The sequence below is a fragment of the Zygotorulaspora mrakii genome, chromosome 6 (genome assembly GCF_013402915.1).
Source record: "Zygotorulaspora mrakii chromosome 6, complete sequence".
NCBI classification, from domain to species: Eukaryota; Fungi; Ascomycota; class Saccharomycetes; order Saccharomycetales; family Saccharomycetaceae; genus Zygotorulaspora; species Zygotorulaspora mrakii.
In genome coordinates this window covers 175,184-194,880 of record NC_050724.1, presented here as the reverse complement: position 1 = coordinate 194,880, position 19,697 = coordinate 175,184, and the positions used below count along the sequence as shown (strand labels likewise).

General features: G+C 39.5%; 8 protein-coding genes across 8 annotated transcripts, besides 1 other annotated feature; 7 read left to right on the top strand and 1 right to left on the bottom strand.

Annotated features, from left to right (window-relative positions):
• Positions 1–111: 111 nt before the first annotated feature.
• On the top strand, positions 112–2,334 carry HG535_0F00970 (ChAPs family protein; the record flags this gene model as incomplete). Its single annotated transcript, XM_037289418.1, has 1 exon — positions 112–2,334. One exon carries the CDS (start codon positions 112–114, stop codon positions 2,332–2,334), a length of 2,223 nt encoding a protein of 740 aa, XP_037145313.1.
• A 317-nt stretch (positions 2,335–2,651) lies between these two features.
• DFG5 (putative mannan endo-1,6-alpha-mannosidase) lies at positions 2,652–4,028 on the top strand (the record flags this gene model as incomplete). Its single annotated transcript, XM_037289417.1, has 1 exon — positions 2,652–4,028. One exon carries the CDS (start codon positions 2,652–2,654, stop codon positions 4,026–4,028), a length of 1,377 nt encoding a protein of 458 aa, XP_037145312.1.
• Positions 4,029–4,310: 282 nt separating this feature from the next.
• Positions 4,311–5,612, top strand: RAX1 (Rax1p; the record flags this gene model as incomplete). Its single annotated transcript, XM_037289416.1, has 1 exon — positions 4,311–5,612. One exon carries the CDS (start codon positions 4,311–4,313, stop codon positions 5,610–5,612), a length of 1,302 nt encoding a protein of 433 aa, XP_037145311.1.
• A 305-nt stretch (positions 5,613–5,917) lies between these two features.
• Positions 5,918–5,995: a sequence feature (Short protein (HG535_0F00940, QLG73584.1) was converted to a misc_feature.).
• Positions 5,996–6,048: 53 nt separating this feature from the next.
• On the top strand, positions 6,049–7,239 carry CPA1 (carbamoyl-phosphate synthase (glutamine-hydrolyzing) CPA1; the record flags this gene model as incomplete). The annotated part of the gene is made up of 1 exon (XM_037289415.1): positions 6,049–7,239. One exon carries the CDS (start codon positions 6,049–6,051, stop codon positions 7,237–7,239), a length of 1,191 nt encoding a protein of 396 aa, XP_037145310.1.
• A 1,007-nt stretch (positions 7,240–8,246) lies between these two features.
• Positions 8,247–12,383, top strand: HG535_0F00920 (uncharacterized protein; the record flags this gene model as incomplete). The annotated part of the gene is made up of 1 exon (XM_037289414.1): positions 8,247–12,383. One exon carries the CDS (start codon positions 8,247–8,249, stop codon positions 12,381–12,383), a length of 4,137 nt encoding a protein of 1,378 aa, XP_037145309.1.
• A 389-nt stretch (positions 12,384–12,772) lies between these two features.
• Positions 12,773–16,045, top strand: ISW2 (DNA translocase; the record flags this gene model as incomplete). The annotated part of the gene is made up of 2 exons (XM_037289413.1): positions 12,773–12,790; positions 12,875–16,045. The coding sequence occupies 2 exons, from the start codon at positions 12,773–12,775 to the stop codon at positions 16,043–16,045; spliced, it is 3,189 nt and encodes a 1,062-aa protein (XP_037145308.1).
• Positions 16,046–16,156: 111 nt separating this feature from the next.
• Positions 16,157–17,659, bottom strand: RNT1 (ribonuclease III; the record flags this gene model as incomplete). The annotated part of the gene is made up of 1 exon (XM_037289412.1): positions 16,157–17,659. One exon carries the CDS (start codon positions 17,657–17,659, stop codon positions 16,157–16,159), a length of 1,503 nt encoding a protein of 500 aa, XP_037145307.1.
• A 469-nt stretch (positions 17,660–18,128) lies between these two features.
• On the top strand, positions 18,129–19,676 carry HG535_0F00890 (hydantoinase/dihydropyrimidinase family protein; the record flags this gene model as incomplete). Its single annotated transcript, XM_037289411.1, has 1 exon — positions 18,129–19,676. The coding sequence occupies one exon, from the start codon at positions 18,129–18,131 to the stop codon at positions 19,674–19,676; it is 1,548 nt and encodes a 515-aa protein (XP_037145306.1).
• Between the last annotated feature and the right edge of the window lie 21 nt (positions 19,677–19,697).

Below are 19,697 nucleotides of genomic sequence, written 5' to 3'. Positions count from 1 at the left end.
GCGGTTTTACGTCTGCATCAGTAGTATCAACAGGCTGAGCAGGTTCATTGAAGGTCCCTAGGCAAGGTTAACGGTGTCCCACGCATTGTTTAGACAATTGGCGAATTTATTATGTTTTCTCAGGGTTCAATCCCCGAGGTGAAGGAAGATGTCATTGGCTATGCTCTCAATGAGAGAAAATTGAACATACCGCAGTTTAAGGATCTTGGCCCGCCCGATCTTATCACAATGATTAAATACATTCCGTCAAACCATCAATCGTATAACAATACAGGGGATCGTCACCATCAGCATCATAAGAACGGGTCTGCTGCACTGGATAAGAGTAGTAATGGGGAGACTTCTGCTGCTGCATCGACCAATGGGAACGTCGATCAGACATCAATCGTAACTGGATTGCACTCAAAGGACAAACTGAAGGGTGAGATCGGCACATTTTTCTATTCCATGGGTGTCGACGCTTCTGATCCTACGTCAATCGCAGTTTACCTGAAGACTATAGCCGACACAATTTCAGAAGAGGGACAAGTGTGGTTTGGAAAGACAAAGAATTTCAATGTTGCCAAAATTTCGTTCTCTACATGGAACACTTTCAGAAAATGCGATCTTAACGTGGTGGTCCACATTCCCGGTACCGTTCAAACTTTTATCTTGGACTCCCAAGGTGAACAACTACAAATGGCTGGACACGGTCCCGAAACTGAGCGCGATCATGAGTTGCTTTGGGCTGAAACGTTCTTTAGTGGAGTTGTACGTGCTATAATGTTGATGCGCGACAATAGAGAAGAAGGTGAAGTACAAAATCTAGTGGAGACTTTGATTTTGAATCCATTGACATCTGGTCAACTTGAAAGTGTATCAGAGACTTTTATTGCACTCTTCCCATTGGTATACGAAAACGGTCCTCATTTAGGTGGACCATGTGATGTTACAAATATAACCAAAGTTAATAATTATCTTATTGAAACTCTAGTTGAAATCGTTAAAATCACTAAAAGTGTTGATCAATGCCGTTCCATGTTGGAACAGCTGATGGTTAAGAATCCCGAAGTAGTTGTTATACTTGCTCGCGTTCTTCTTACTAACGATATGGAAATTGACGCAATCGATTTAATCAATGGACCATTACTATCTTTGCAGGATGATTCATTACCGCCTCATTTAGACTATAAATGTGACTTATTATCAATACAGGCAGAATTCCTAATTGACATCAAGCAAGACTATAAATTAGCCGCTAAAATTGGTCAAGCGGCCGTAAACTGTGCACCCAGCGAGTTTAGACCTTGGTATCTATTGGCAAGATCCTACATCAAACTAAATGATGTAGAAAATGCATTATTGACTCTAAATTCTTGTCCGATGACACCGTTAAAAGAAAAATATGCTTTGAAAAGAGTCGCTCCGATACCAAGTGATTCTAGCTTGCATTTGCCACTTCCGGTTGATGTAATTTTTGATGACATCAGTTCGTTAGATCCTCTCGAGATTCAAAGAGAGCATAAGAATGCAGATGCTTCTTTAGTAAATTTAGCTGCATCAAATTTAAAATCAGTCTTTCAATTGGCTTATAAATTATTGACCGAAGTTGTACAAATAACTGGTTGGGAAGCACTATTAAAATATAGATCAAAAATATTTGTAATGGAAGAGGAATATCAAATTTCGTCGACTGATGAAGTTGACAAGTCAAAGGATGAGACACAAACTCCCAGTAAAAGTCCAGAAAACATCTCAGACCGTGGTTTGCGTTCCAAAAGACTATGTGAAAGGTGGTTGGATAATTTATTCATGTTGTTGTATGAGGATTTAAAAACTTATACATTATGGCAAACTGAACAACTCTATTTCGAAGCACAATACTCCAAGTATAACAAATTAACCTTTGAATGGGAATTATTCGGACTTTGCGCTCGTCGTCTCGGTCACTATCCTGAGGCAGCGCGTGCCTTCCAAACAGGTCTCTCTCAAAGGTTTTCCGCAGAGTGCTCTCGTAGATTACTCGAATATTGCATCAAAGAACGCCAAAAGGTAAGGCTACAGTCAGGGTCTCCTAATTCAGAAATGTCATCTTCACAAATTATTGGACGTATTAATGAGCTCGACAGCACTATTATCGACCTCGTAGTTAAAATATGTTGTTGGAATCATCGTTGGTATATTGAGTTTTCCCTATTGTTGATCAATTCGCTCAGCGAGGTAATTCAAGATATGGGACTCACCAAAATCTCAAGTGAAATATCTTCAAAGTACCCAGAGTCAGTATATCAATTACTGAGTGATAATTTCCTTGATTTTTTCACAAAGTATACCAACAGCTTCTACGATACCTAAATCTCTACATATATAAAATGTACATTATTTCCAAGAGCTTTAAACCATCTCTCGACATAATAACGTTCATTTCTTAGACTATGATTATAACTTGTCAAGCATGAGCGTCCGTAACTATTCTTTCGCTGTTCACTTCAAATAAACCTTGCTCTTCTTGGTGCGCTCAGCCCCACCCAGATCTTGTAGCGCAAGGACGAGCTGAAAAGAGAAACTCAAATAAGATAAAAATAAAACAAGCATATTATGCCAATATATAAAATAACAGAAGGTTACAAGGAGTTTAAGGCACCACTCGAACTAAGTCAAGACGATTCACGATGGAGACTCGTATGATAACCTTGAAACAAATAGTTCTGACCTTGCTACTCTGCATAACCCAAGTCATTGGTATACAATTAGATACCAGCTCGAAAGATTCAATTTGTGATGCTACGAGTCTGATTCAGGACGGTATGCTTGATTACTACGATGGTACAAGAAATGGTGGTATAGTAGGAATGTTTCAATCTCCATATTATTGGTGGCAAGCTGGTGAAGCCTTCGGTGGTATGATAGATAATTGGTACTTTTGCAACAATAATACTTACGAAAATCTAATTTACGACGCTTTGATTGCCCAAACCGGTGATCATTACGACTATATGCCAGGAAACCAAACCATGGTCGAAGGTAATGATGATCAAGGAGTTTGGGCGCTTACCGTAATGGGTGCAGTGGAACGTAATTTTACCAACCCAACAGGTGGCAGGCCTGGTTGGTTGGCAATGGTCCAGGCAGTTTTCAATCAGATGTACTCTAGATGGGATACAGGCGCTTGTGGTGGTGGTTTAAGATGGCAAATCTTCACCTGGAATAGTGGCTATAATTATAAGAATACCATCTCCAACGCGTGTTTATTTCAAATTGCTGCAAGATTAGGTAGATATACAGGTAATACCACTTATTTGGATATTGCAGAGAAAGTTTTTAACTGGCTTGTTGAAGTTGAATATGTTGTGTTAAAAGACCAAGGTAATGTTTTCGATGGCGCTGAAACGGATGACAATTGCAGCAATATCATTAGATTTGAGTGGTCCTACAATCATGGTGTAGTTCTGGGAGGATTGGCATATATGTATAATGCGACGAATGGCTCATCAACATGGGAGACACGCGTACAACAAATCCTGGGAGGTGCTCAGGAATATTTCTTCAATGACAGTATCATGTACGAAAGTACGTGCCAAAGAGGATCCACCATTACGTGTAATAACGATCAAAGGTCTTTCAAAAGTATCTTTTCGCGTATGTTAGGTTTAACAAGTGTTTTAGTTCCATCTACCTCATCAAGTATTGATAATTTATTGAGAGCAAGCGCTGAAGGTGCTGCTGGGTCTTGTACAGGTGGTTACGATGGCCATACATGCGGATTGAGTTGGCTGACCAGTAGTAATGATGGTATTTACGGTTTGGGTGAACAAATGTCTGCACTGGAAGTCATGCAAAATTTGCTAATTCATGACAAACCTCCTCCATTCAAAACTGACAACGGTGGTTCTTCATCTGGTGATGCAAGCGCTGGTTTAAACACTACAACCACGAATGTTTTAAGGAATGAACTGGATATCACGACTTCAGATCGTGCGGGTGCAGCTGTTGTTACTGCTGTAATATTACTAGTACTCATTGGGGGATCCATTTGGATGCTGTTTTAGGAGAAATAAGTTATCGCGATACCAAGAACCCTTATTTCGCATTATTGTATAATTACGCATGCAATCACTTATGTATTAAAAAGCTTCACGCACTTTATTGCATAGAACTGCTAAATCAGTGGCATTTTTAAATATTCTATTTTTTTCGTTATCTTTTTTCATTGTTTAAAAATGCTGGGTAAATATTAAATTATCAAGAAATGCTACATCTTAAGTGTGAAACACGATGGCCTAAAGTTTTACAAACAAAATACAGGGATATTCGATCAACAACAGTAGCTAATGTCAGAATCTAAAAATGAATCCGAATATGATAGGGTGCAAGAAGAGCGTCTACCAACTCTGTACGAGGTCTTATTGAGGAAATCAACCGCACCTTTAGATTCGTGGGAATTTTACACGTATCTTTCACAATTCCCATATGCGATCGATTACTTAGATTTTTGGATTGATCTCATGGCACACATAAGGCTTTGTAAAGATTACATAAGAGGCCTGAGAGACTCCATTCAGTGGAGCAGCATGGCAGATGCAGAGGACGACAGAGATCTTGAAGGTAAAGAAGGTCAAAGATTCTCTTTAACGTCCTCTGTTCTGCTCAATGCATTGCTGAATGAAGGTTATCTAGATCACGATGACAATCACAGAATATCGCTGTTTTTACAGGGCAACACGGAGGAGTCGCAATATATATCGCATTTAGTCAACACTTGGAAAGTTCAATCAGGGTCGAATGAAAAGGAAACCAAGGAAAGGAAGGAAACGCTTCCTTCGATGATCGATTTGATTATCAGAAAGGAAAATAAGGAGGGTCGTTCAAGAATATCTAGCAAGCAATTGGCAAACAGCGCTATGGGGATATGTAATATATATCTGATGTCCCCAGAACAAAGTCCCAAATACCTAATAAACGTACCAGATGGTCTCAAAAAGGAACTCCTGTACAAGATTCGAACAGAACGTCGACATGATCCAGAAGTGTTCGATGACCTGAAAAAGCTTGCATATCAATTTTTGGAGATCGATTGCTTCCCCAAGTTCCTGAGCACCGTTGCCCTACACAATATCCACGACCAGATTACCAATTGGCGTTTCACAAACGAGCTTAAAAAGGAGCAGAATGTACATCATTCAATGTCCCCTTACTCAAATTACACCGCCTTAAGCAGAATAGCTACAGGTCTGTTTGTACTCGGTCTGGGCTTCTGGATCGGATACGTTTTGATCTTTCTTCACTACAGTCGGGGAATTCGTGTCGTCACAATCGTTCCCTTTTTCATTGGCTGCTATTCAATAGTCTGCGGCTTCTATCAAGTGGACATCCTTTATGCATTCTTTGGATATACACAGCTTCTAATGGATGACCCAATCACTTTCTCGAAGGAATACACAAATGAGCCTGAAAGACGTAAAGCTCCTACTTTTTTCAGACTTCTAGGAGGCAGATCAAGACTCATCGTAATACAACATCCCTTTACAAGGCAACTTCTGTTTAAGAGAGGCATATGGTGCCTATGTCTGGTCCTCATATTTACGGCTATACTGACCGTGATATTCAGTTGTGTACCCAGCTATAGGCTCTAGCTACGTATTTACGTACAGTCATACTTTCAATGTAGATGATGATGCCATCGCTATTACTACTTGTGATGTAATCTGTCTGACTCAGTTTGAAATTTTTTTTTTGCACTTTTCTTTTGCAAATTCCGTTTTTTCCAAAATGGCTTTATAAAAAGAGTGGTAAAAACGAGATAAGTAAAGACAGCAGCTCATCGCATTACAATACTAAAAATTTTATTTAACAAGATTGAGAGTTTGTTTTCATTGCTGCAGTATCAAAGAAGAAAATAGCAATTTGCTTCTTTTAATTGTCACATTACAACTGGTATATGTTTAAGCTTTCACAGTCACAGTACACTTGCCAGGACTACATATCTGACCACATTTGGAAAACCAAGGAATACTAGATTTTAAATCGCGGACCCATTACAAAAAAAATCATCATAAGGAGCTTTTAGCAATGACTCAAGAAAAAGCAACTTTTACCATAAAGAACGGTCCAACATTCGAGGGTATTTCCTTCGGTGCAAAGAAATCAGTTGCAGGAGAAGCTGTTTTCACAACTTCTCTGGTCGGATATCCTGAATCGATGACCGACCCATCATACTGTGGTCAGATTTTGGTATTCACCCAACCTCTGATAGGAAACTATGGTGTTCCATCAGGCACGGCCCGTGATGAGTTCAACTTATTGAGATATTTTGAATCACCACATATTCACGTTGTTGGTATCATTGTTGCCGAGTATGCTTACGAGTACTCTCATTGGACTGCAGTCGAGTCACTTGCTAGTTGGTGTCAGAGAGAAGGCGTCGCTGCCGTAACTGGCGTTGACACTCGTGAAGTCATAACCTACTTGAGAGAGCAGGGTTCGTCCTTGGGCCGTATCACTCTTGCGTCTCAAGAGCCGGTTGAGTATTCAGATCCAATGAGCACCAATTTGGTTTCCAAAGTTACTACTAGGGAGCCATTTCACGTCAAAGCATTGAATTCTAAATGCAACATCGCCTTGATCGATTGTGGTGTCAAGGAAAACATTATCAGATGTTTGACTTCAAGAGGTGCTAACGTTACGGTTTTCCCATATGACTATGAAATTCAAAACATAGCTAGTGAATTCGATGGTATCTTCATTTCAAATGGTCCTGGCGACCCAACGTTCTGTACTAAGACAGTCGATAATTTGAAAGAACTGCTATCCATCGAATCTTTACATGGGTTACCAGTATTTGGTATCTGTATGGGCCACCAACTTTTGGCCATGGCTGCTGGTGCCAAAATTATGAAACTCAAATATGGTAACAGAGCTCACAATATCCCTGCGATGGACTTAACTACAGGAAGATGTCACATTACTTCTCAAAATCACGGATACGCTATTGATGATTCCACTTTGAAACCAGACTGGAAGCCATTTTTTGTCAACTTGAATGACAAATCCAACGAGGGAATGATTCATATTTCAAGGCCAGTTTTTTCGACTCAATTTCATCCAGAGGCTAAAGGTGGTCCAATGGATTCTGCCATCTTGTTTGATAAATATTTCGAAAACATCGATTCATTCAAGCTTGAAAAATCTAATAATTTGAAATTGGCCAATACATCAACTACCATCAATGTTGATACTTTAGCTGTCGAAAGGGTTTTTTGATAGGCCATTACTCTATCATCTCAACGGTCAAAGAACAAAAAAAAGGAAATAATTATACTTTTCAATCAAGGTAACTTGATATACATACGTATTACATGAATAACCTTAAATAGGGACTGCAAACTGATACTCGTTACGTTTATGGAATCTTATGTATCCTCTTAGGGGTGTTGTCCAATGCCTTTGAACCCGGCAAGTCTAAACTTTTACTGTAATTCATGGCTTAGCACAAGCAATGCCCAAGAGAAACAAATGCTTCTAGCTGCTTGGCATTCAAACGTCTTGTTGACTCTCGAGGTGATCACCGCAAGATCTTTATCCGGTTATGTTGTAGTATTTCCTTTTGCACGCTGATTATGCGAGTAATCGAGCAACGGACGTTCTTGTCGAAGTGGCACAATCATATTAATTCCAAAAAATAGCCCTTTTCTGCCTTCGGCCGTTTTTGTCTCCCTTGAATCCACAATGCTATGATCAGTTCGCCTTGACGCTTTAAGCACTACTCGCCATTACTGGGTTTTCTACTGAGCTTCAATTTTTCAAAGCAAAAATGCATCCTGCCTTGAACGAAGATTTCACCTGCTGCAGATTGACTACATTTTTTAGGCTCTGATGATTCTTCTATCTATTCATGATCATTTATCGGCGTTCGTTTCATAACCGGAATACCAATCCAAGAGTGATGCAACTTGAATCTGCTCAAATTTTTTCAATCATTCAATCGCTACCTAGTGGCACAAGTTATGGTGGGCATGCATTATGTCAATTGCTGGCTTACTCATTGTCCTCGCGGACTTTGTTATGAACATGGTCCAACACTGTTCGGGTAATTAAATACCAAAATCAATCAAGAACATGGAAAAATACGTATGCACGTTCCTGATAGAACCTTCAACTCCAAAAATATTCAAATAAAAATAACAGTCTTACATACCTGGACTTTGCTTCGAACTACTTTGAATAGACTTCCATCAAGGCGAATAAGGGAGGGAAATTGTACTCGCTAAATGCCACAGATAAAGACCAACCAGAAGAGAAAAAAGGATGATCCCAATACGAGAGATATTTTTGGTCGCAATTCATCTTACATTTGGAGTTGCCTCCCGACTATGAAGGGTGTAGAATCTGTAGATGTCTATTCGCATGATTTAGAAAATGGTTATACCCCCTTGCATGTGACGTTGAAGAATGGGCATTTGCGGAAGAGCTATACTTTGTATAAGCGCTGGAAAAACGAAACGGAGTTTTTGTCGCATAAATTTGGTGGGCACGTTTTAAATCAGATGGATAGGGAGGGTCTCAAACCGTTAGAGCTTTATAATATTGAATTTCAAACTCACATTCAGAGATATCCGAGATTTGTTGGATACGGAAAAGAAGGATCACCTGAAATCGCATGGCAGAACGATACTCCTAAATCTTCACTCAATGTGAAAAATAGTTTTATGAGTATACCAGCAGATATAGAATCAGAAGTGGCATTACAAACGAGGGGAGGATCTCACATTTTAACTCTGGGGTCCAATGTGAATTATCAATTAGGCACAGGCACAAAAGATGATCGTCAAAATATGTTTCAGCTTGGAATAAATCAGTTGAGCAATCATGAGACAGATAGCGATAAAATTAGCTTCATCAAGATTATAATGACCAGATATCATTCGATAGTCCTAACTTCAACGAATAAAATATTTACTTGTGGTAATGCGTCGAGAGGAAGATTAGGCAACGGAATAACTGACACGCCACAGTTGAACTTCACTGAAACTTTAGACCTGCATGACTCAGGGGTGTCAGACGTAGTTTCTAGCAACCATCACTCGCTTGTTCTAACGAACAATTCGGATATTTATAGCTGGGGCTGGAATGGGTATGGCCAATTAGGCTACCCTACTAACAATAAGATTAATGACGAAAAATTACTTGAAAAGGTTTGTGGCTCTGTACCTAAGAGAATACCTTTTTTTGATGACAAAGATGTATTGACAATTGCATGTTCAAAGGTTCATTCATGTGCCGTTACGAAAACTGGGAGAGTGTATTTATGGGGCTTAAATCTTGGTCAAATGGGTGGGCCTAAACCCACTCACCTGAGCCCTGATACCGAGTATGAAGGTCAAAATGGTTATATTATAAGCTCTCCGGTATGCATAAATCTTTCACATTTATCTATTCAACAGATTGTTTGCACAGATTTTGCTACTTTCATCAGGTCAAGCAATAACACCTTACATGTCTATAGTAATTACATGTTCAGGACGTTCAAAATACCTCTGCCGCGAGCTAAAACTTTCAAAGAAATAGATGCATTTGCCCACTTTGCTCCAAGAGAAATCCCGTCTGAAGTAGTAGATATGAAATGTAGCAATTCATTTGGAAACAACATCTGTTTTAAATATACTTGTGGAAGGGTAGGAATGATAACAATGAAGGACGAGTCTTCAAAAATTTGGACCAAGTTTCCAAACTCCTTACCAGTCACAATTTGCTGGATACCAAATATCCAATCAAGAAAGTGTTTAGATTTTGCTGTAAGCTGTAAGGGGTGTTTATTGATAACAACCTTGGGCGGCGATGTTTTTACTGTTACGGCTAGCAACTTTACGGCAGAACAAATTTACAGCAACAAGTTAGTATCTGGAAGGCCCATCGGCGTGTCTTGTGATCCATCATTTGGATCATTTGCAATATTAAAAGATGAAAGATTTGAGGTGCCCATAATATATCCCAAGGATAACTTGATATATGATTTATCCCAATATTCGCCATTGAGCGGCATTTCGCCGACAGCTTCGGCTACTATGAGAGGTTTCTCCTCCACACTTGAATTTAAATTGGCAAATTATCACTACAATTTTGAGATCAATGAGAAAGTCGATGAGCTTGCTGAATCAAAACGAGATATTTTCAGCTTACTACCCTTTACTTCTCAGCATCTGCCCAAGTTTAGCGGACGCAGAAATAGCGATTTGAAATATGATGTAACGATAGTAGATCCGCTAGGAAAACCTATTCTCGAGTGCCATAAGTTAATATTACAAAACAGATGCTCGAAATTGAAGCAATCCCTTATTGGCCACGGTAGATTTATCACCAGAGATGGTTGTCTTCAAATTTCTCTTCTTTCAGGAATTAATGACGGTAACTGGATTCTTCAAGCATCAAGCCCCAATATCTCTCCCCTCGATCTTTCCAAAACATTAAAACAGATAGTACACTTCTTATACACTGACGAAAAACCGCATAGTCTTCATATTCCCAAGTTGTTATTTGAGTTGATGGATAGTTCGTATCATTTGACGCAACTCTCACATTCTATGCAAAGATTACTTTACTCTTCCGTCATTCAAGAGGGACTTGAATATTCAGGCGATGTTATTTTGGAGTTAAAGGATGGTTTTGTTTGTGGCCATTCTCTGCTTTTGTCGTCGAGGTGCTTATTTTTTCAAAAATGCCTGAAAGACCAGTGGCGTCACACAAACAATGAAGGTTTAAATGTGATTAAGTTGGACAATGTTGAAAGTGCTTCCACCTTCAACATCAATTGCATACTGAAGTATATTTACGGTGTTCCTTATAATGAAATTTTAGACAAAATCAAATTTGACCAAGAAACAGAGTACATTCAATTTTACCTCGAAATGCTTGAGCTGTGTGATCAGTTGGATATTGAATGTTTCAAGAACTATGTGGAGGGTGTTATCGTGAAATATATGAATGGCGAAACGGCGGTACCAATTTTAGTAAATGCAGTGAATTCCAACAGTCGACTGCTAGCAGTGAATTGCTGCTGGTATATTTGTACTCATGTTGGTTTACTCTTCATAAAGGACAATATAGATATAATCGAGCAATATTTTGATGATACAATTTGGGAATTACTCGAGGGTGTTTTGAAAGAACTGAAATATGGCGAAAACAAAGATGCTGGTATCTCCTGGTATGAGGATGCATCCACGAACTGGTTAAAATATTTTCAAGCGAACCTTGAAATGTTCAATGAGCGCTTCATGGATCCTAGATTCCTTTTCATCCCAGTTTTTGACTTCAAATCTGACACTACCGAAAATTTGGGCCGGAGAAATAAAAAATCGAATCGAAGAAGGTCCTCCAATTATTCTTTCAATAAAATTCAACAACATTCAGTGATATGCGGCGATTCAAACAGTGCCAGAAAAGCACCGATCACCAGCAATACTTCCAATAATGCCATACCTATACGAAAAAATTCGTGGAATTTTAGCGAGATAGCCAGCGACAACGAGGCTGTAATCGATACCGAAGAGTTTATTGATGTCGTAAAAAAATCGAAGAGGCGAATGTCTTCTCAAGCTCCACATGTAGTAGAAGCACAGGCGCCAGTGCCCAGCAGCAAAGTCGTTGTTCACAAATCGAAAGAAACAGCAGAAGAGGATTTACCATCGTTGCTGCCCAGTACGAGCAAATCAGTATCTCCTTCTCCTGTGTTTGCCAACGGAAACAGCACTTCTAATGCAAAGATTACTGGAGCCTTTAAAAAGGAATCTCAAAAGCAAAGAAGAAAACAGCTTACAGATCAGGAAACAAAGCAGGAGCCTCGTTCCACAAAGAAGACAGTATGGGGCGGTCCATCATCTCCCTCGGTTACGAATTCTGTTGCTTCAAGTGGTAGAAAATCATTGCCGTCATTGTATGATGATGGTTCAACAGGGGAGCTGACGCAGACGAAGAAAGAAAAGAAGAAAATGGCGTGGAGCAATTCCACAAATACTGAGTTTGTCAGCCATGGGAACCTTTCCGGAATCACACCTTACCTTTATAAAGTTTCAATGGCGCAAAGTGCAACCTCGACTTCAAAACCGGTGCGCAACGCTGCTCTACCTGAAGCCCCACCGAAACCAAAGCTCTCGCTTGAAGAAAGAGTAGCTGCACAAGAGTTTGAGAAATGGTTTGCGGAGGAAAGCGCAAAGGTACAAACTCAGCTGAAGAACGACAAACGCAAGGCTCGTGACGAGATGCAGCTGATGTACAATGCTGCAAATAATCTACCGGATTCCATTATAGGATCCAGTGAGTTTCAAACTAGCTCCAAGAAAGGTAGGAAATTGAATCTCAAGTTTCAAAATAAAAACAAGGACAAAAGCCTTATCAGAACACTACAATAAAAGCGTACATAACTAATACTTACGTAACTTGAACTATTGTTGCATAATACTGTACTTAGCACGTGATCAATGGATTTCCGTATTGTTTTTTGATATAGGAAATATCCGAGAGCATTGAAGTTAATGAAGATGAAGGGGACTATATAAAGCTCCCCACTTTACGCCAACTTTGTCTGATATTTTTCGTACTCAACTGAGGTGTTTCTTGTTGCATTTTGAAACTAATATCTGGAAAAAGCGTAGTCGTTTTGCGAGGGCTGGATTACAGGAGAATTTGAGAGGCACTTACCTTTGATACTCAACAGCTTCAGGTCATCGAAGCGTGCAATTCTATTTTTGACACCAGCTGCCGAACAAAGCTAATCAATTGCTTTCTTTTGTTATCAAAAATGCAATCTAGCGGAAAAGTATGTAATGACATTACTGATTGGATTCCCAATTGATAAGTATCCAGCGAATTTAATGCTAACTCTAACATTGTGATACTATAGCAGGCTGTGCTCAAAGATGCTGGTTATTGGCAAAAACGAAAAACTAGATTCATTTTGGATATAGACCCTAAGGTAGCGAAACAAAAAGATAGGAGTGACACCTATAAGAGGTTCAAGCATCTTTTAAGTCTAACGGGCTTATTCCGCCATTTCATCAGCATGCGAGCCAAACAGGATAAGAACATGCAGAAATTGTTGAAAGAAATTGATAAGGATTCCAACAAAAGGAGAAATAGTGCCGCTGATACTGGGTCTCGTCATTCGAGAAAGACTGAAAAGGAGGAAGATGCTGAATTAATGGCTGACGAAGAGCAGAGGGAAGCAGATTCTCTGGATGATCCTAATTTTATCACAAAAACTCCCTCATATATCAAGAATGGTAAACTAAGAGACTACCAAATTCAAGGTTTAAATTGGTTGATTTCGTTACATGAGAATAGACTGTCGGGAATTTTAGCCGACGAAATGGGTTTAGGTAAGACGTTGCAGACAATTTCGTTCTTGGGTCATTTAAGGTACGTAAAAAACATTGATGGACCTTTTCTAATAGTTGTGCCAAAATCGACTTTGGATAACTGGAGACGAGAATTCTTGAAATGGACACCTGAAGTCAGTACTGTTGTTTTACATGGTGATAAAGAGACTAGAAACCACTTGTTGCAGGATGTTATACTTCAAGCTAAATTTGACGTTGTGATAACATCCTATGAAATGGTCATCAGAGAGAAGAGTATTTTAAAAAAGGTTGCTTGGCAGTATATAGTTATCGATGAGGCGCATCGAATCAAGAATGAGCAGAGCGCGTTGTCTCAAATAATCAGATTGTTTTACTCCAAGAATCGACTTCTAATCACGGGCACACCACTGCAAAATAACCTTCACGAATTATGGGCCCTATTGAACTTTTTGTTGCCTGATGTTTTTGGAGATTCAGAAGTGTTCGATGACTGGTTTGAACAAAATAATAACGAAGAAGATCAAGATGTTGTTGTACAGCAGTTGCACACTGTTTTAAACCCATTTTTACTGAGAAGAGTCAAGTCGGAAGTGGAAAAGTCCCTACTACCGAAGATAGAGACAAACGTCTACGTCGGAATGACGGGTATGCAAATTCAGTGGTATAAATCACTCCTGGAGAAGGATATAGATGCTGTCAACGGTGCTGTTGGTAAGCGAGAAGGGAAAACAAGACTGTTGAACATCGTAATGCAATTGAGAAAATGCTGTAACCATCCTTATTTATTTGAAGGCGCAGAGCCGGGTCCACCGTACACGACTGATGAACACCTTGTATTCAATGCCGGTAAAATGATTGTCCTTGACAAACTGTTGAAGCGAATGAAGGAGAAAGGTTCCAGAGTACTAATCTTCAGCCAAATGTCCAGACTACTGGATATTTTGGAAGATTATTGCTATTTTAGGGATTATGAGTACTGTAGGATAGACGGTTCGACTTCTCACGAAGAGCGTATTGAAGCAATTGATGACTTTAATAAACCGAATTCAGAGAAGTTTGTGTTCTTATTAACCACACGAGCTGGTGGTTTAGGTATCAATCTTGTTACTGCTGATACGGTAATCTTATATGACTCTGACTGGAATCCTCAAGCTGATTTGCAGGCTATGGATCGGGCTCATAGAATAGGTCAGAAAAAGCAAGTTCATGTTTTCAGGTTTGTTACCGAAAACGCTATTGAGGAGAAGGTTATTGAGCGTGCCGCACAAAAACTTCGTTTGGATCAACTAGTCATACAGCAGGGCACGGGTAAGAAAACTGCAAATGTTGGAAACTCAAAGGATGATTTGATTGAAATGATTCAATATGGGGCTAGAGATGTTTTCAGCAAGAGCTCATCCAGCGTAACTGTTGAGGATGATATTGATGAAATATTACAAAAAGGTGAGAAAAAAACCATGGAATTAAACGCTAGATATGAGGCATTAGGTTTGGATGATTTACAGAAATTCAATGGTTTAGAGAATCACTCAGCGTACGAATGGAATGGTGAAAACTTTCAGAAAAAGCCTACCGATACAGTGAAAGAGTGGATAAACCCATCTAGACGAGAAAGAAGAAAGGAGCAACAAACCTATTCGGTAGATGACTACTACAAGGAAATAATTGGTGGCAATCAAAAAGGTATTCAAAAATCTTCCGTGAAATCAACATCTCAAACGAAGACCCCCAAGCCACCTAAATTTGTGCATGGACAAGACTATCAGTTCTTTCCCAAAGAGTTGGGACCTTTACAAGAAAAAGAGCAGATGTACTTTAAGAGAAAGGTCAATTACAAAGTAACAATATATGACGTGACGCCAAGATCAGGATCAGGTAATGATAGTGACGAGGACGAGGATGCTGAGCGGAAGGAGACAGATGAGGAAACTAAAGAAAAAATAAAAAAAGAGCAAGCAGTTATTGATTCTGCCGAGGGATTCACTGAGGTAGACGAAGAAACCAAACAAAAGTTAATTTCACAGGCGTTTAGTTCTTGGACTAAGCGTGACTTTTTGTCGTTCATTAGCGCTTGCGCAAAGTATGGAAGGACAAATCTTGCAATGATATGCAAATCCATTGAGACAAAATCACCTGAAGAAGTCGAGGTATATTCAAAAGTATTTTGGCAACGTTATCAAGAAGTGAGCGGTTGGGAAAAGTATATTGGATCCATTGAAAATGGTGAGAGAAAAAATGAGAAGTTGAGGTACCAGGAAACTTTGCTGAAAAAAAAAATAGATCAATTTAGGTATCCCCTTCAGGAAATGACACTTCTGTATCCTCCGAATAATGCACGAAGGACGTACAATACTTTAGAGGATAAATTTATATTACTGACATTGAACAAATATGGGTTATTTGCAGATAGACTATACGAAAAGCTGAAGCAGGAAATTTTCATCAGTAATTTATTCACTTTCGACTGGTTTATGCGGACAAGGTCAGTGCACGAATTATCCAAGAGATCAAGTACACTTTTGACACTACTAATGAGAGAGAACGAGACGCCTGACTTTAACAAGAGAAAAAGAAACAGAGCTGTTGCAGGTGAGCAAACACCTGGATCGCAAGCCGATAACCTTACCGGAACACCTAATTACGATGCAACTTTGCCGGAAATGCATGTTGATAAGAAGAATAAGGTTCAGATGGAACAAAAGCAGATTGTGTAAAGTTGAAAGAACATTTTAATGCAGTTGAGATAGATACCTATATATAAATTATCAATTGGAAGCGACATGTTTCAAATTTTCACCAGTATTTGTATTAATCTGTTGAAAACTTTATTCATCCTCCAGAATAAACTGCCCATCCCCTCCCAATCTTATTCTTTTATTAGCATTGCCACTAGGCGAAGATCCAGATGATGGCTCATTTTGTTGATTATTCTTCTTAATGGACTTGTCATCATGTCTTACTATGGATTCTGTCTTTGGAATGGCGGCCCGTGCCTTGGCGTACTTTTCGAGTGCTGATTTCTTCGAGAGCACATTTTGAGCTGCCCTTATACCTGCAATCTTCGTATTTCGGCCAGACCCACTACCCAGCACAGTTCCATCCCCAATTCGGCATTCTACGACTGTATTTGGATTTATAGCTGTTGGCCTTTTCGCAGTCACATAATGCAAGTTTAAAGCAGCATAACCTATGAGAGAATACAACTGTCTTTTAGCGTTAACATTCAAGTTGTCTGTAGCTTGAAGTCCAATATTTTTTTCCGTCAATTTTTGAATTATCGGCTTTGACAGTTTGCTTAACCATTTTCTTACTTTAGGCATGTTGTGCCTTGAGTCATCCTCAATGAGGCCCCCAATGTACGCTTCGAATACATCAGCATACAATTTCTGCTTACCTTGCTGAAAGCTCGCATTGTCACTTGTTACATCAAAATTTGTACTCAATTTCTTGTCAAAGCCGTACATGAAGGACCAGGTCTTAATCCTCTCGTTACTAACAAGGTTCATCCTTAGAGTTGACAACTGACCTTCAGTGAACTTGGGAAACTTATTGTATATGATCATAGTCATTATAGTATTAAGAACAGAGTCCCCCAAAAATTCCAGTCTCTCATTATGTGCGTTGATCATTTCTGCCTCACTCAAGTATACTTTATCGTTGATATTTGACTTATGTATGAAAACTCTTGCCCTTATAGCCGGATCTTTGATTTCTGGTAATTTTGGTGGCCATTTACCTCCCTTTGACTCTCTGCTGGGGTCATAACTATCCTCAGCATCATCGTCATCTTCATCGTCACCATCGGGACCATCATTTCCGTTATCATTAACACCTCCCTTCAGCTTGTCCTGCATTACTCTAGAGTCAACACACTCACTAGACAATTTTTCTATGTCTTCAGTCTTGATATTGGTAAAGATTGCGTTTGCATCTCTCTCATCATACTTTGATTCATACTCCAAACACTCCTTGAAAAAAGGCGATTCCTTCAATTCATATAATGTCCTCAATTCTGCAGCCAACTTTAATTTATGACGAGCTAACGAAGGTAATATTTGCATTGGTATGTTCTCTCTGTTGTCAACGAATTTGTTATATATTTTCAAGTTTGGGGAAAGATCGACAATACACTTGTAAGATTCCAGAAATTTGGAAACAGCATGCTCCAGTTGTAAGACTTGCGAGTATTGATAGGAAAAGTTATGTTCATCCTTCCCCTCACGTCTGACCCTTTTGTCTTGACGTTTTGCCTTGGAAGAATCTGAGACCTCCTGGTCTTCAGTAGTTGAACGCTTTCTTTTCCTATCCTTTTTTAACTGAGTAGACATTTTTGAAGTTTCACCTGTCGTATAAGATATTTGCGTGATTCCTTATGGTTACTGGTTCTGTTTGAATCATATTCTCAAAATATCTACTGCTCATCTTCCATTGCTGAAAAGTTTTTCGCTGAAATCTGCATCTCTGATGAAAAGTGAAGAAGAGAAACATATTCAAAGTTTGTATTGCTACAACATACAAGACTAGTTATTAACTAAAGAGGGCATCAAACGGATGAGATTGCATAGATATTTACGACTCGAGGTGAATTGACCTTATTAGAGCCATTTTCGCAGCATTTCTCGCAAAAACATACATTCTTATCTTGATTTAAACGGATGGCGATCAAATTCCGCTTATTGCGCGCGATAAGAACGATAAGGGAAAATATAAAAGAAGACGGGAAGCAAGCGTTACTATCATCATCCTCAATGACGCAGAAATCAAAGCATTAGGTCGACGTTTTGCTACCTTAAAGATATGATCGAGTACGACCTGGTAATAAAAAATGGTTTAATTTGCACTGCAAGTGATATCTATCCGGCAGACATCGCAATTGCGAACGGGAAAGTATGCTGTATTGCAAAAAATATCGATGAAAATTTGGCTAATGAAGTCATTGATGCCGAAGGAGGTATTATCACACCGGGTGGTATTGATGCGCACGTTCACGTCGACGAGCCAATGAAACTCCTCGGCGATGTCGCGGACACAATGGAAGATGCCACAATGAGCGCAGTTGCTGGTGGGACAACAACTGTAATTGCCTTTGCTTCCCAGGATACATCTTTGAAGGGCCCAAAGGCATTGTCAGAATCTGTGGGAAAAGCCATTGCATTATATGGAAAGCAGACCCTTTACTGCGATTACGCACTTCACTTAATAATTGCAAAATTGGAGAAGGATGGTTTAGCGGGGCGAGATATCTTGGGTGAACAACTTGAAACCCTCTATGCTGACCATAGTGTCACCAGTTTGAAACTTTTCATGACCTACCCAGGGCTGCAAATGTCTGATTATAACATACTGAATACGATGTACAATACGAGAAAAAACGGATTTACCACTATGATTCATGCGGAAAATGGAGATATGGTGAAATGGATGATAGATTCTTTAGAAGAACAGGGATTGACTGAACCATACTACCATGGCGTATCACGTCCAACCATTGTTGAGGGTGAAGCCACAAATAGAGCCGTCACGCTGGCTAGGACAATGGATACCCCGATCCTATTCGTGCATGTTTCTTCACCACAAGCAGTAGATGTGATAAGGAAGGCTCAAACCGATGGTCTCAAAGTATATGCAGAAACCTGTCCCCAATACGTGCTTTTGTCTGATATGGACACCAAATGTCATGGTAACCATGACGATAAATTTATTGGTGCGAAGAACATTTGCTCTCCGCCACTAAGAGAGGAAGAGTGCCAGAAACGGATATGGCAGGGTATGAATGACGGCTCCTTTACTATTGTTAGTTCTGATCATTGTCCTTATTTGTATTCTGATAAGGGCCAGGGTAAGCATAATGCATTCAAAAATGGGAAAAATGGAGACTTCAAATATATTCCGAATGGCATGCCCGGTGTATCTACAAGGATGCCACTGCTTTTTGATTATGGATGTCTCAGGGGTAATTTGAGGTCGATGATGAAATTTGTAGAAATTAATTGTACAAATCCTGCAAAGCTATACGGCTGCTATCCACAAAAGGGAGCTTTACTTCCAGGTTCAAGTGATGCGGATCTTGTCATTTGGTATCCAAATGACATCAAAACATATAAAAACAGACCCAAGACAATAACCAATGCTTTATTACAGCATGCATGCGATTATACGCCATTCGAGGGCTTTGAGATAAAAAACTGGCCCAGATACACAATTGTGCATGGAAGAATTGTGTACAAGGAAGGAATGATTATACGCGATAATGCCAAGGGATCCTATCTTCCAAGATCTAAAAGTAGCTTATGTACACCAGATGGCGATTGGCTAACGGAATGGCGGCCGATTTATGCGAAGTAGATAAAAAAAAACTAATTATTT